Genomic DNA, 15,864 nt, shown 5'->3' with positions numbered 1-15,864 from the left:
GCATTCAACAAATCCAGAGTTGTTAATTAGTTCTCTCCTGCATTAATTGATCTATTTAGTGTGCTGATGAAGAGATTGTTGATGGTGACTTGTTGACTGCCTTTCTTGGATGTGGTAGCCGTTTCTCAGGCTCCTCTCCGGAATCGAACCCTCATTCCCCCGTTATGGCATCGCATCATTCACCTACTACTACTAGACATACACTTACATCTGAGCGTGAGTTATGATGAAAACATGGTGAACATTTCATATGCAATTGGATATTGAATTGCTGTTCTCTGTGGGGGGAAAGGACTGAAATTGTTCCGAGATTTTCACTGTGATCCAAAGTAAACCCACCTTCTTTACACCAAGGCAGTTACCTAGCAACATCGCGGCATGGTATTCACAAATTAATGGCTTCCCATGCTCGTCACATACCCTGCATAAAAATGATAAACACCAGTACGCTGAAATAGAATACTATATCACTCACCCAAAATCAAAGTTCATTGGCCCGTTCCCTCGGTTTTTTTTCAAGAGCGCGTGCTGATTCCTATACTCAGCAGACATAGAAGTAGAATACAAGGTGGCATTTAATACCAGCTTGAAATGTTACAATGTAGCCCACAATTAATTGAGACAGTTTCCTTTCCTTCGTCTTGAGGCCGTTTGATAGTTTAACGACTTCATGTACAACAGGAATTAGGGACAGCTCATCATCTGTCTCGAGCTGCATCCGAGTCCTCAAATTTCCTTGCCCAAATAACTACGGTGGCCCTAAGCTTTATGGTAGTTAACCGACGGAAAAGCCATGTACTGAACGTCCTTGACTTCCCTGTATCCAGTAGTAATTCACACACGAGTTGCCTTCTGCCTTCACTTCAGTTCCCCCTCAAGCGAAAGAGACGCTCAGAAAGTGCAGCGGATTCAAACACTGGTAAAAGCGAAGTCCGTATATCCTCCTGAATCAAGAGTATAGCGAAAATATGGTGATTACACTCGCCATCCTGAGCTTCGGAGAGCGGTCAAGTCTTGTTCGCTATTAGTGAACCACAGCTATGAACTTGGTTCCCTCTCGCACTCAGGTCAAATGGAATGCGCCTCCTGTTGGCCAAATGATCGTGCAGAACCCATTTCCGCAAACAGAGCAATATGATGCATTCTTATGAAAGGATAAAGTGACGTCAAGGAAAAATTCAGCTTGTGCATATGACAGTGGTAATGTTATAGCTATACAATGAACATGGACTCATAACATAGTAAATGTAAATCTGTCTCCCCCATTTGCATGATATCTTACGTTTTATATGGTATGTATTAATTTGTGGATGTCCATCATATATTTCAAATTATATGTTACGAATTTGCAATACAAATTATATGTTACGAATTTAAATTTCTTGTTTCTAGGTGGCTAACGTTAACATTAGCTAGGCTATTATAATGGAAAGGGTTAGGGGTTAAGGTTAGGGTTAGGCAACCTGGTCTCAGAGCATTTCGTATTATTCCGCACGTAAATCTGAGAGAAACCATTTCGTATGAGATGTTAAATTTCGTATGGTATTTATTAATTTGTGGATGTCCATCACCCATTTCGTATGATATGTTACAAATTACAATTCGTATTATATGTTTTGAATTTGCAAAACGTACAATATGTTACGAATTTGCTAAATATACTACATGTTAAGAATTCTAGCTAGGCGGCTAAGTGGCTAACGTTAGCTAGCTGGCTAACGTTAGCTAGGCTAGGGGTTAGGGTTAAGGTTAGGGTTAAGTTCAGGAGTTAGGTTAAAGGGTTAGGGGACGGGTTAGCTAAAATGGTTAAGGTTAGGGTTAGGGGAAGGGTTAGCTAACATACTAAGTAGTTGCAAAGTAGCTAATTAGCTACAATTCTAAAGTTGCCCATGATGAGATTCGAACACGCAACCTTTGGGTTGCTAGAAGTTAGCTAAAATGGTTGCTAGAAGTTCACATTATATGCACATAACCATACCAAACGTAACATAGCAGATTAATTAGGTTCTCGGATTTACGTGTACTATGTTACGTCTAGTCTATGAGATCAGGCTGGGTTAGGAGTTAGGTTAAAGGGTGAGGGGAAGGGGAAGGGTTAGCTAACATGCTAAGTAAATTAGTTGCAAAATTGCTAAAATGCTAAAGTTGTCCATGATGAGATTAGACCACGGAACCTTTGGCGCGTTCGCTTTATATGCTAATAATAACAAAGCAAGTTTATCGAAACACTTTGCTATACTCATTCACTGGCGCTGCAGTGCTGGTTGTAGCGTGTGGAGGTAGGGCGAACGTGCATTTTGTGGCTTATACAAGGTGTTGAACAAAGTGTTGACAGTGCTGCTGACTAACAATTTAAACATGAATTTACACATAAAAACAGCAGCTCTTTGCTGTATTCATTGAGTCGCTCTCTAGTCAGAGTTTTGAAATCTCACAGTATCAGCTTCGCTGTGCAATCGAGGCTTTTTACAGTCTATGGCTCAAGGAAACTGCAGTCACGGCGATCTGAGCTATCTGATTGGCCATCGGTAAACTATAAGTGCACTTGATTTGCTTTCTGGGCCTGCCGGGTAGGCTGAGATCTAGCTTCAGACACATGAAATGGTTCAAAATGGGAACACTTTGCCTTCCCGGCGCTAGGGCTGCTGAATCTACCGACAAAGCGCGAAACGAATAAAAAAAATAGGAACGCAAGGCTTTATCATTGGCTTTTTTACAGAAATGTTCGGTGACTGGAACGCCTTGGAGATCGACCGGTTGGTGATCACTGCTTTAAGGCAACATGGGGCCTTGCAGACAGATGTTGTTGCATTGTTTATAGCCAGACCTTTATATATATGGTCTATGAGCCAAACCCACAGAAACCTTCTCACTTGTGTGACATAATATGGATGCAACAGATAGGAGAATCAAGCTCCTCCTAAACAAAACTGAGAGTCACCTGATCCAATCTGTTTGTGGTGTCTAAGGGAATAGTACTCCATTATCAACCAAATTGCATTGGTTTTAAAAATGTGAAATATCACACATAATCCCACACTGTCATCCCAGATCCTACCACTAATGGATCAACAGAAGATTGTTGGGCTGGGAGCAAGGGAGGGTGAAGGGTGCTTGGTCAACATCTGGAATGTGCATGGTAGTCTTCATCAGGCCCAGGCTGCTCTGCTGTCCATTATGTGAGAGATAATGCCTATTACTATTATCTATACTTTCGTCACACATTCACAAAAACACTAGATAAATCTACTTCCCTCACAGACCAAAGTTTGATTGTGAATAGGTCAACAAATTCTAGCATATGGAGGGTGATGTCTTACTGTTTCCCCAAACAGATGTAGACTTTACCCTTTGCCAAAGTTTCACAATTGTTTAGAAGGAGTGCAAGGGCGAATTAAGTTATTGCACACGTGCACTTCACAGAGTAGCTGTTCCATAACGGAAATATGCAAATAAATGCTAGCACGCGCCAATAGGATCCCACTAGCTCGTGATTGGTTCTGCCAACCTCCTTGCTTGTTTCGGCCCATTATGATTAATTTGCTCCCATTGGAAACGACAGGCTCTGGTCTATCTTGGGTTAGTTATACAAATCTTTGACTGAGGTGTTGGTCCGTCTTATACTCCACTCCAGGTGGTGGCGATAGTGCGCAACTGTTGGTTCATAGCCACCAATCCAAGAGGAAGAAAAAGTAGACGGTAAACTTGATTGATTTAGGCTGTATAGTAATCAGAAACGTATTACAAATAATCTGGCTGTATATACGGCAGAGCTGATGGCCATACTGTTGGCCTTGCAGTGGGTGGAGGAAGTCAAGCCAGACAGAGTAGTTATTTGCAATGATTCATGTGCAGTGTTAATGAGTCTCCAGTCCTTTAGCTCACGTAGCAGACAAGACCTGCTTTATGAGGTGCTACAAACCCATGGCAAGATTAGACAGATGGGTATACAGATAAGATTTACTTGTGTCCCAGCCCATGTGGGGGTGGAGGGGAACGAGGCAGTTGATGTACTGGCTAAACAAGCCCTTAGTAGTGGGGATGTTGATGTTGTATGTTTCAATGAGCAAGGCAGAGGGGAAAGCCTGATATGGACAGTGGTGATGCAGAGATGGCAGGAGCAGTGGAATAGAGATACTAAGGCCAGGCAATTATTTCTACTACAGAGGAAAGTCGGGGAGGGGATGACGGCAGGAAGGGACAGAACAGAGGAGGATATTTTTTACAAGATTAAGGGTGGGACACAGCCAGTTGAATAAGACTTTAAACGTGATAGGAAAGCATCCAACAGGAAAGTGTGATTATTGCCAGGAAACAGAGACAGTGGAGCATGTAGTGATTATTGCCAGGAAACAGAGACGGTGGAGCATGTATTGCTACAGTGTGGGCAGTATCAGAGAGAAAGAGAGAGGATGAGATCTAGTATGAGGGAGAAGGGGATACAGGAAATTAGTTTAAAGAGTATATTGAGTAGAACGTCATTAGATATAGTGTCAAATATGTTATCTTTTTTAAGAGCAACGGGCTGGCAGGTAGGATTTAGTTTCTCCCTGTCTCTGGCCCACACTCCAGTACAGTAGGTGGCGGTAATGCACCATAACGTTGGATGCCAACCGCCGATAAACCCCACCGAAGATGAAGTATCGTGATCAGGAAATGATTTTTGCAAGCATAAATACAAATGTATACTTTTTATTTTCACCTACATGTGTCCGCTGCGTTATTGAAACACTGTAAACTGAGTGTAAATACAAACCGAGCGCTGTCACGTAATTTGGGTGGGAAATGCCCATTAAATGTCCTCAAGAGTGACAGGGAGGATAACATGGCGACCACCTTTCACTGTGCCACCCGTTGGCTTGGCACACGTTCAGTCCACCGGTAAGATATATTACATTGACCTCCCTGTCCTCAATAAAGACGAGCAGTTTGTGAGAGGGTCTGGACCTGGTGGTCAGGCGACCAACAAAACCAGCAACTGTGTGGTGCTCAGGCACATCCCAAGTGGCATTGTCTAACACAGGGATTGGCAATCCAGTCCTCGGGGGCCTGATTGGTGTCACACTTTTACCCCAGCCCCAGCTAACACACCTGCCTCTAATAATCAACTAATCATGATCTTCAGTTTAGAACGCAACGAGTTTAATCAGCTTTATACAACAACGGGTGGGTCTAATCCTGAATGATGATTGGTTAAAACCGCATTCCAGACAGTGTCTATTCCACAAATTACCACCGGCTAAATCTATGAAGGTAAAATGCCTATTTACTCTGTTCCATCTGACTGCGCAATCAACTGTCTCATCAACCCAGCCAGGCAATTGATAAACTTGATCTCCGCTATAAAAAGCATCTAGACATTATCTGACATTTCTTTTAGACTAACATTTAGTTTTCAACAGCTGAGATTTGTATAAACTTTGCTGTCTGTCTCTCTGACATTTGCAACATTGTTTCAATATTCAAATTCGATCTCCAGCTGTCACATAGTAATGAATGTGTCGGGAAGAGACAGACAGGCAGCGTTTCTCAGCCAGCCGAGATGTCTAGATGCTTTTTATAGTGGAGATCAAGTTTATAAATTGCCTGGCTGGACTGATGAGACAGTTGATTGCCCAGTCAGATGGAACAGAGTAAATAGGCATTTTAATGTCATAGATTTAGCCAGTGATCATTTGTGGAATAGACACTTGCTAAAATGCGGTTTTAACCAATCAGCATTCAGAATTAGACCCACCCGTTGTATAATTAAATGATAATGGCCGAGAAGCCGATGTTTGGAGGATATATTGGCCAAACCGTTCCTCCAAACACCAGCTTTGAGGGCATTATAACTTTTATACAAAGGGTTACCAACATATTCAAATAATGACTGACATATATTCATTAAAAACGTTATTTTGATGAATTTATTCATACTATTTCATCCTTCCACAAGATATAGTCCAGACCCACCCATTGTATAATAGTAAATAGATACGGGTATTTTGCTCTATGCGATCCGATCTGAAGCGCAGTTTAACGGTAGAACACTCACTTTTTCCATTGACGTTTGTAGGCTACGAATACTGTAATGTCAAATCTCGAGTAGCCTAGACAATATTTCATTTGTAAACATAATACATATAATCATTGCACCTTTTCTGGCCATGATGAGTTCATATTCCCGAAGTAGCCATACAACCAACAAATTACCAGCTGGTTGAGAGAATGCCAAGAGTGTGCAAAGCCGTCATCAAGGCAAAGGGTGGTTATTTGAAGAATCTCAAATATAAAACATATTTTGATTTGTTTAACACCTTTTTGGTTACTACATGATTCCATATGTGTTATTTCATAGTTTTGATGTCTTGACTATTATTCTACAATGTAGAAAATAGTAAAAATAAAGAAAAACCCTTGAATGAGTAGGTGTGTCCAAACTTTTGACTGGTAGTGTAGGTAGAGGTAAAGTGACTATGCATAGATAATAAACAGAGAGTAGCAGCAGCATAAAAAGAGGGGGTGGGGGGGACAATGCAAATAGTTCGGGTAGCCACTTGATTAGCTGTTCAGGAGTCTTATCACTTGGGGGTAGAAGCTGTTAAGAAGCCTTTTGGACCTAGACTTGGCGCTCCGGTACCACTTGCCTTGCGGTAGCAGAGAGAACAGTCTATGACTAGGGTGGCTAGAGTCTTTGGCAATTTCTAGGGCCTTCCTCTGAGACCGCCTGGTATAGAGGTCCTGACGGCAGGAAGCTTGGCCACAGTTATGTACTGGGCCGTACGTACTACCCTCTGTAGTGCCTTGCGGTCGGAGACCGAGCAGTTGCCATACCAGACGGTGATGCAACCAGTCAGGATGCTCTCAATGGTGCAGCTGTATACATTTTTGAGGATCTGAGGACCCATGCCAAATCTTTTCAGTCTCCTGAGGGGGAATAGGCTTTGTCGTGCCGTCTTCAAGACTGTCTTGGTGTGTTTGGACCATGATAGTTTGTTGGTGATGTGGACACCAAGGAACTTGAAGCTCTCAACCTGCTCCACTACAGCCCCGTCGATGAGAATGGGGGCGTGCTCGGTCCTCCTTTTCCTGTAGTCCACAATCATCTCCTTTGTCTTGATCACGTTGAGGGAGAGGTTGTTTTCCTGGCACCACACAGCCAGGTCTCTGACCTCCTCCCTATAGGCTGTCTCATCGTTGTCGGTGATCAGGCCTACCACTGTTGTGTCGTCAGCAAACTTAATGATGGTGTTGGAGTTGTGCTTGGCCATGCAGTCATGGGTGAACAGGGAGCACAGGAGGGGACTGAGCACGCACCCCTGAGGGGCCCCTGTGTTGAGGATCAGCGTGGCAGATGTGTTGTCACCTACCCTTACCACGGTGTTGAACGCTGAGCTATAGTCAATGAATAGCATTCTCATGTAGGTGTTCCTTTTGTCCAGGTGGGAAAGGGCAGTGTGGAGTGCAAAAGAGATGGCATCATCTGTGGATCTGTTGGGGTGGTATGCACATTGGAGTGGGTCTAGGGTTTCTGGGATAATGGTGTTGATGTGAGCCATGACCAGCCTTTCAAAGCCCTTCGTGGCTACAGACGTGAGTGCTACGGGTCGGTAGTCATTTAGGCAGGTTACCTTAGTGTTCTTGGGCAAAGGGACTATGGTGGTCTGCTTAGATATAGGCCTACTGTTTTGGCCTAATTCCAATACTTCCAAAGTTTACCGCAAATACAGTATTAGTTCATGATGACTATAACACAACCAATCTTACAATATTACACATGGAAAACAAGGAGAAACTTAGCAGTATCCTTCCTGAGCCATGGGCATCTGATGTATGGGGTTATTTTATGTCCCCCATAAGGGTTAAGTTTCCCATTTAGGAGGTACTATAATCTGTCAATTTTCTATTTCTCATACCTCTCTCCTATTTTAGTGCCATCAAACCAGATCTGTGGACACAAACCTGAAAAGAGCTCGGGAGACAATGAGGGAGAATCGTGAGGTCACCTACAAGGGAGAAGAGCGCGACATTATGAAGAATAAGAAGGAGTCAATACAAAGGAAACAAGACAAGAGGAAAAGGGCAAAAGAGAATTTGGAGAAGAAACTGTTCAAAGAGGCACTGTTGGCAGATTCCAAACCAAGGGATGAAAAGGATGCATGAACATACAATTCAGACTGATCCAACAAATGTGTCCTACCTCATCGTGATCTGTATTGTAAATAAAGAGCACCTATTGAAATCAATTATATTCTTATCAATCTGTCTAAGAGAGGAATGATGTCAGTATTTTCAATCATTTTAATGGAAATAAGTTGTATTACACTGGCCAATAAATACAAAGATGCAAACAATGACTTTAGTAGAATAGTTCATCCATAATGTGGTGTGTTTAACAGTGTGTTTGGCACTATCCCTTTTGTACATACACTAGTGTTGCTTTCAATTGTATTGGGTTGCACAAAAACAGTCCGTGGGAAGCCAGACTTACTGTGCCGGTGGGCAGGACTATTGGTCATTATGGCGAGGGGAATTTTAAACAAAATATCTAAAGAATCGTATTATTAAACAGACTTTCCAAACGTGGGTCTGTTGTAGACCCACTTCCTCTCTGCTTACCTCATGTTAAAAAAAAGTCCCCCACAAGTTATTCATTTTTTGTCCACATATGGCGCACGTGCAGGACTTTTATTTTGAAATGAGGTAAGCAGAGAAGAAGTGGGTCTACAACAGACCCACGTTTGGAAAGTCTATTTAATAATAAGATCCATTACATATTTTGTCTCAAAATACCCCTGCCATAATTACCAACAGTCCTGCCCACCGGCACAGTAAGTTGAAATGGATAACTTCTGGCTTCCCACGGACTGTTTTTGTGCAACCCAATACAATTGAAAGCAACGCTAGTGTATGTAAATACACCCTCGTTGCTAAAAGCACCTATCCCTTTTGCTGTCACTCATGCTTAAATATGTTTAAAATATGCTATAGTTAATATAGCAAAAAGATACTGTAACTATTATAGTATATTTAATATTTACTATAGTAATATTGTTAGTAGCTATAGTAGCTACTAAGTATATTATAATATATAATAATAATAATATGCCATTTAGCAGACGCTTTTATCCAAAGCGACTTACAGTCATGCGTGCATACATTTTTTTGTGTATGGGTGGTCCCGGGGATCGAACCCACTACCTTGGCGTTACAAGCGCCGTGCTCTGAGCTGGTAGAGCTGGTAGAACTCATCCATTGTCAAAATGCCCTTTATACACTCTTACACTATAAAAGCCATGCAAGTTTCATTAAATGATAGGGGCATTGCTACATAACATGCATTTTTGTTTGTTTTCATTATTTTTTATTCATTCAAGTAATATTGAAATTAGGCATTTCCAAAGGGAACACAAATAAAACCAGGAAATTCCTGTCAAGTACAGCTCATAGGGCACTTTTTTTGTCAAAGCCGAACGTGCCATCGCAGTTTTAAAAAACAATGAACTTTTAGTTTTTATTGGTCCAATAAAAGTATTGACTAAAAGCTTCGTCTTTTGAGTCTTGTAGATCTTCAGTCTGGAGAGTTGGTCCAATTCAATCCAATAACTTTGCCTGTACTTTGCCTGTTAGGACCTTGCATTTCTCTCTGTTTCTGCCAAGCATTCACGTACAAGCCCCCTGGCATGAATGATACCTTCAAATGAAAAACAATAGAAAAGGTAAAAACACACAATTAACTGCTTGAGTCCATGAAATGTCAAATTATAACTTTACTGAACCCAACGGTGCATAGTAAGGTTCCACAAGGTAAGCGTTAGCTCTCGAGAACCCAAGGGGGCATACAGCTCTCCCTAGGGTTCTCAGTCGAACATATGGACCACAGCTGGGCCAATATGTATTACATTCCTGACACTCTGTTTTAACGTTTAGAAATGTTAATAATCCCTGCTTGCGATATGGTTATGGAAACCTTTGGAACTTTCACAGAGAGAAAAAAAAAAAACACTTATTGTGCTCCTTTTAAAACATATTCCCACAGGTGTTTTGTGTTGCATTTTTATGTTGCACATTTTGTGCGACACTTCATAAGCTAATGAAAACTCAGGAGGGACCAAAAAAAGTATTGAAGTTGTGTTACACCAAAAAACTCAGTGGGAATCTGTGGTAAAAGAGCTAACACTAAGTGTACCTTTACCGGTTACCTTTAAGGAGCTGGATTTGTCATTAGCATTGATTTGGGCAAAACTTCTCCACAGATGGAAACCACTGGCCTATCTTTGACTTCACCATCTATTGTTATCTCCAAAGTTTTGGCATCTTCCATAAATTGCGGCTGCGAATCCGCCATATAAATAGTTAGAAGATGAAGCTCCGGTAATTTGGATAACAATTGAAAGATAGCTGATATGCATTTTTCTACATTGTAATGGTGCAAACTTTGGTAGGTAGGCTGCTGGCAGGCTTCAGCTGAGGTACAGCAAAGCCAAGAGAGCCCGTGCTCATGGTTCTCAAAGGGGAAGTGAAATGATAGGCCTCAATGACTTTGCTCATGATCATGCATGGAGCCCCAGGCCGAGGGAGATTGACAGTTCTTTTGTGTTTCTTCCATTTGCGAATAATCGCACCAACTGTTGTCACCTTCTCACCAAGCTCCTTGGCGATGGTCTTGTAGCCCATTCCAGCCTTGTGTAGGTCTACAATCTTGTCCCTGACATCCTTGGAGAGCTCTTTGGTCTTGGCCATGGTGGAGAGTTTGGAATCTGATTGATTGATTGCTTCTGTGGACAGGTGTCTTTTATACAGGTAACACGCTGAGATTAGGAGCACTCCCTTTAAGAGTGTGCTCCTAATCTCAGCTCGTTACCTGTATAAAAGACACCTGGGAGCCAGAAATCTTTCTGATTGAAAGGGGGTCAAATACTTATATTAAAATGCAAATCAATTTATAACATTTTTGACATGCGTTTTTCTGGATTTTGTTGTTTTTATTCTGTCTCTCACTGTTCAAATAAACCTACCATTAAAATAATAGACTGATCATTTCTTTGTCAGTGGGCAAACGTACAAAATCAGCAGGGGATCAAATACTTTTTTCCCTCACTGCATATATACACACAGTGCCTTCGGAAAGTATTCAGACCCCTTGACCTTTTCCACTTTTGTTACGTTACAGCCTTATACTAAAATGTATTAAATAAAACATTTTCCTCAGCAATCTACACACAATACCCCATAATGACAAAGCGAAAACAGGTTTAGAAATTAAAAAACAGAAATGTACATAAGTATTCAGACCCTTTGCTATGAGACTCGAAATTGAGCTCAGGTGCATCCTGTCTATATAAGGTCCCACAGTTGACAGTGCATGTCAGAGCAAAAACCAAGCCATGAGGTCGAAGGAATTGTCCGTAGAGCTCAGAGTCAGGATTGTGTCAAGGCACAGATCTAGGGAAGGGTACCAAAAAATTGATGCTGCATTGAAGGTCCACAAGAACACAGTGGCCATCATTCTTAAATCGAAGAAGTTTGGAACCACCAAGACTCTTCCTAGAGCTGGCCGCCCGGCCAAACTGAGCAATCGGTGGAGAAGGGCCTTGGCCAGGGAGGTGACCAAGAACCCGATGGTCACTCTGACAGAGTTCCTCTGTGGAGATGGGAAAACCTTCTAGAAGGACAACCTTTACATTTTAGTCATTTAGCAGACGCTCTTATCCAGAGCGACTTACAGTTAGTGAGTGCATACATTAATTTATTTTATTTTATTTATTTTTTCATACTGGCACTCCACCAATCAAGCTTTATGGTAGAGTGGCCAGACGGAAGCCACTCCTCAGTAAAAGGCACATGACAGCCTGCTTAGAGTTTGCCAAAAAGGCACCTAAAGACTCTCAGACCATGAGAAACAAGATTCTCTGGTCTGATGAAACCCAGATTGAACTCTTTGTCCTGAATGCCAAGCGTCACATATGGAGGAAACCTGGCACCATCCCTACGGTGAAGCATGGTGGTGGCAGCATCATGATGTGGGGATGTTTTTCAGCGGCAGGGACTGTGAGACTAGTCAGGATCGAGGCTAAGATGAACGCAGCAAAGTACAGAGAGATCCTTGATGAAAACCTGCACCAGAGCGCACATGACCTCAGACTGTGGCGAAGGTTCACCTTCCAACAGGACAACGACCCTAAGCACACAGCCAAGACAACGCAGTAGTGACTTCGGGACAAGTCTCTGAATGTCCTTGAAAGCCCAGCCAGAGCCCAGACTTGAACCGGATTGAACATTTCTGGAGAGACCTGAAAATAGCTGTGCAGCAACGCTCCCCCTCCAACCTGACAGAGCTTGAGAGGATCTGCAGAGAAGAATGGGAGAAACTCCCCAAATACAGGTGTGCCAAGCTTGTAGAGTCATACCCAAGAAGTATTGATGCTGTAATCGCTGCCAACGGTGATTCAACAAAGTACTGAGTAAAGGGTCTGAATACTTATGTAAATGTATAATTTTCAGTTTTTTATTTTTAATAAATTAGGAAGAATTTCTAAAAACCTGCTTTTGCTTTGACATTATGAGGTATTGTGTGTAGATTGATGAGGGGAAAAAACAATGTAATACATTTTTGAATAAGGCTGTAACGTAACAAAATGTGGGAAAAGTCAAGGGGATTGAATACTTTTTATTTTTTCTATACAGACTAGCTAAAAATTGAGTGAAAATTGACAAATTATCCAATGCATTTTTATAATTCTTCCCTATTTTAATTTGCTCGATGGCTCAGGCGGCCAAGTGGACACTGTTTGGCTCATCTCAGTCTAAATAATTTGTATGTCATATCATAGGAAAAGACACCGCAGTCACACAGATTTGCACAAAGTGGGCAGTTCGGATTTGTCACTTCAAACTAGGGCTGTGATGATACCAGTATTGCAATATTTTTTCTATGGCAAAAATTAAAACATGAAGCAGACCAAACTATTTGATCTTTTAAAAACCTGCTGTATGTAATATATTGTGTGCTATATCTTGGAAAATAAATAAATGTGACTCTGGATGACAACATAATGATGTTTGTTTCCAACATTTTTCCTAAAGAAGTTTAATCCGCTTCGTGTTTTGTTTCCTTGCCACGACACTAAAGAGTATTGCAATACTGATACCGTCCCGGTCCTACTTCAAGACAAAATATATCATACTTTGACTAAAACAATGACTTATTGACTTAAATAGTTGTGCAAATCATAAGCTCTGGCCATCGTCTTTCAGCTAAAAAAAGTTGATTTCTACTGGTGTGGCGTTTAAAGCTGAGATCTGCATTTGTTGAAACAGCGCCACTGGTCGCCCCCAGGCGCATTTGTTTTGTTTTTTAAACGGGGCAGAGGAGCATTCTGCATTGTGAAACAAATATATATCATAGTACATACTCTACTGTTCTACCATGCGTGCAATGATGTGCAATGATGTCAGAGGGAATAAAACAATGTTTGTTGTTTGAAGTAACGTCTTTGTTGTTGTAATATTGCAAACGGACATTGCAGTTTCACCGCTACGGATTCCAACTTTAAGTTATTTTTGGATGATAATTAAGTTGAGTTTTCAAATGTCAAAAAACTTATTGCAAGCAAAGATTGAACCATATTGCAAGCGAAGATTAACGTTTTGACAGAGCGTCGGGGCATTTCCACCGCACGGCAGATAGGTTTGTGAATGGACTGTAAGGTGCTAGCATTACAGTGCATGAATAAGCAAGGCAAGCACATACCTCGCTTTAGTCTCTCCATGGCACTTTTGCTCCCAGCATAAGTTGGTCTAATCTCCTTCCCAAGCTCTTCAATAATGGCTAGCAGTTCTGCATATTTACTCTGAGGCACTTGACTTCCACTTGAACTCTGTGATACAATGAAATAAAGAATGGTTTGCAAATGAAACAGTGTGACTTATGTCAGTTACGATAGTCACTAACATACACTAAGTGGCCAGTTTATTAGGTACACCCCGTTCACAAAAATGGTTCGCTCCTACAGACAGTGAGTCACGTGTTCATGGCTTGCTATATAAAGCAGGCAGACAGGCATCCAGTTACTGTTCGATTGAACGTTCGAATGGGCAAAACGAGTGACCTAAGAGACTTTGAGTGTAGTTTGATCGTCGGTGCCAGGTACACCGGTTCCAGTATCTCAGAAACGGCCGGCCTCCTGGGATTTTCACACACGACAATGGCAACATTTAAAATGTGTGGTATAATCTAGCTATCACATTAGATAATGCATTGTCATCATCCAAAACATGTTTTACAATTTCAGTCTATACCTGTGAAAAGCCGAAAGATGGTGGTCCATAGTCATTCACTAATGGCCTGTAAGATTGCAGTGTTGATATGCTTGTTGATGTAGAGTGAACAACAGCAACTGTTGAAGGAGTGAAAAAAGAAAAAGATATACAGTTTACTATATGCCACATGCAATGCATGCATGCATTATGAAATTGATTTGGAATTAATCATTTGAAATTGACCAGGTATAAGTGGCTGAAACGTTAGCCTAGTTTTATGAAATATGTATTTAAGGTGTTGTTTCAATGAGTATGTTGCATTACTTTTGTCCATTTTATCTTGACATTCAAGGAGACTAATGCAGCCTATAGTATGCTGTATAGGGGGGGGGGGGGTGCAATGAGGCTCAGCGAACACTGGGTGTCATCAAAGGGTCAAAGAACTGTCCACATCCAGATCAATCATTAGCCTTGGGGAAACAATCATGGAGGAAGCCGTACGCGTAGAATTAAGAAGCCAACGTGAAAATCCGACAATAGAGTACGCGTGTTCTGTTTAGGTAGACGAGTGAACAACCGAATTATAAACTTTACGGATGCACGAGAGGGAAACGGTTTTATGATTAGTAATAATGGCGGATATGAATCAGCTCTCAGGATCTGACCCTATACATATAACTGGACAAAAACTACAGTCACGGGCTTCCCCCAGGTATTCATTACAACATCGAATTTTACACCCGATAAAACAGAGTCTAGACTAAATATTAACAGAAATGTCCTCCTCACCTTGGTTCACGGAAGTTCCGAGAACATGCTGATGGAGGTTGGGCTTGTAAGACATTCCTAGAGACATTATAACTGAAAGAAATAAAAATCGTCCTAAAATCCAATGAAGCGCCTCTGTCTCCCTCAGACACTTTTTGTTTACAGCAGAGCAGCACCGGCAAATATGGCCGTCACTTTATATTGACACCCACAATGCAATATATCCTCACAATAGCAAATAATTGCTTTTTTGACCCCAAAAAACACTTTCTTACGATAACTTTTACAAAATTATTTGGAAAAATACACGTTTTCTTAAATTATTTTTCTTTAAGCCTATTGTTATAGTGTATTAGTTTATAGTTTTAAGACAAAATATTTAAGAAGTTAATGTCAAACTCGGATGACTGAATTAAAAATAGAATGCTTTAGATGACTGACCAAACAGCTACTGTAGTCTGTGCTAGTAATAAGGATAACGTAACTCAAAAAATATTGCTATGCAATGTAATAAGGACATTACTACAATTAAATAATTATCATCCTACACATATTGTTGCTACAGTATAATGTTTAATAATGAAAAATATAGCCTAGGCGTAGTCCTACTCTTACGTTATTTACGCTACATAATCATGACATACTTAAGCAATAAGGCACGAGGGATTGGCCATATACCCCAAACCCCCAAGGTGCCTTATTGCTATTATAAACTGGTTATAAACGTATTTAGAACAGTAAAAATGAATGTTTTGTCATATCCCTGGTATATGGTGTTAATTCAGGGCTCGAACCACCCAGTTTATAAAATGTGATTAATAACAAGCATTGAACTACTTTGCTTGAGGCTGT

The 15,864-nt window shown here is 41.2% G+C and overlaps 2 protein-coding genes across 2 annotated transcripts; one reads left to right on the top strand and one right to left on the bottom strand.

The window, feature by feature from the left end:
- Positions 1–4,796: 4,796 nt before the first annotated feature.
- On the top strand, positions 4,797–8,198 carry LOC311141095 (mitochondrial translation release factor in rescue-like; the record flags this gene model as incomplete). Its single annotated transcript, XM_084176366.1, has 2 exons — positions 4,797–5,012; positions 7,915–8,198. 2 exons carry the CDS (start codon positions 4,797–4,799, stop codon positions 8,143–8,145), a joined length of 447 nt encoding a protein of 148 aa, XP_084032492.1. The 3' UTR covers positions 8,146–8,198.
- A 919-nt stretch (positions 8,199–9,117) lies between these two features.
- Positions 9,118–15,169, bottom strand: LOC311141181 (cyclin-dependent kinase 2-associated protein 1-like). Its single transcript, XM_084176441.1, has 4 exons — positions 15,034–15,169; positions 14,284–14,381; positions 13,736–13,862; positions 9,118–9,676 (listed from the first exon to the last, which is right to left on the bottom strand). Exons 1-4 carry the CDS (start codon positions 15,098–15,100, stop codon positions 9,609–9,611), a joined length of 360 nt encoding a protein of 119 aa, XP_084032567.1. The 5' UTR covers positions 15,101–15,169; the 3' UTR covers positions 9,118–9,608.
- Between the last annotated feature and the right edge of the window lie 695 nt (positions 15,170–15,864).

This window comes from Coregonus lavaretus (assembly GCF_964263955.1).
Source record: "Coregonus lavaretus genome assembly, chromosome: 14".
NCBI classification, from domain to species: Eukaryota; Metazoa; Chordata; class Actinopteri; order Salmoniformes; family Salmonidae; genus Coregonus; species Coregonus lavaretus.
Note: the sequence above shows the minus strand (reverse complement) of the source record. Positions and strands in the feature narration are given on the sequence as shown.

Coding starts and splice junctions, on each gene's coding strand:
- LOC311141181 (XM_084176441.1), bottom strand. CDS start 15,100: ATGTCTCTAGGAATGTCTTACAAGCCCAACCTCCATCAGCATGTTCTC. Junction 14,382..15,033: donor CGGAACTTCCGTGAACCAAG/GTGAGGAGGACA, acceptor CTCCTTCAACAG/TTGCTGTTGTTCACTCTACA. Junction 9,677..13,735: donor CATGGAGAGACTAAAGCGAG/GTATGTGCTTGC, acceptor TTTCATTTGAAG/GTATCATTCATGCCAGGGGG.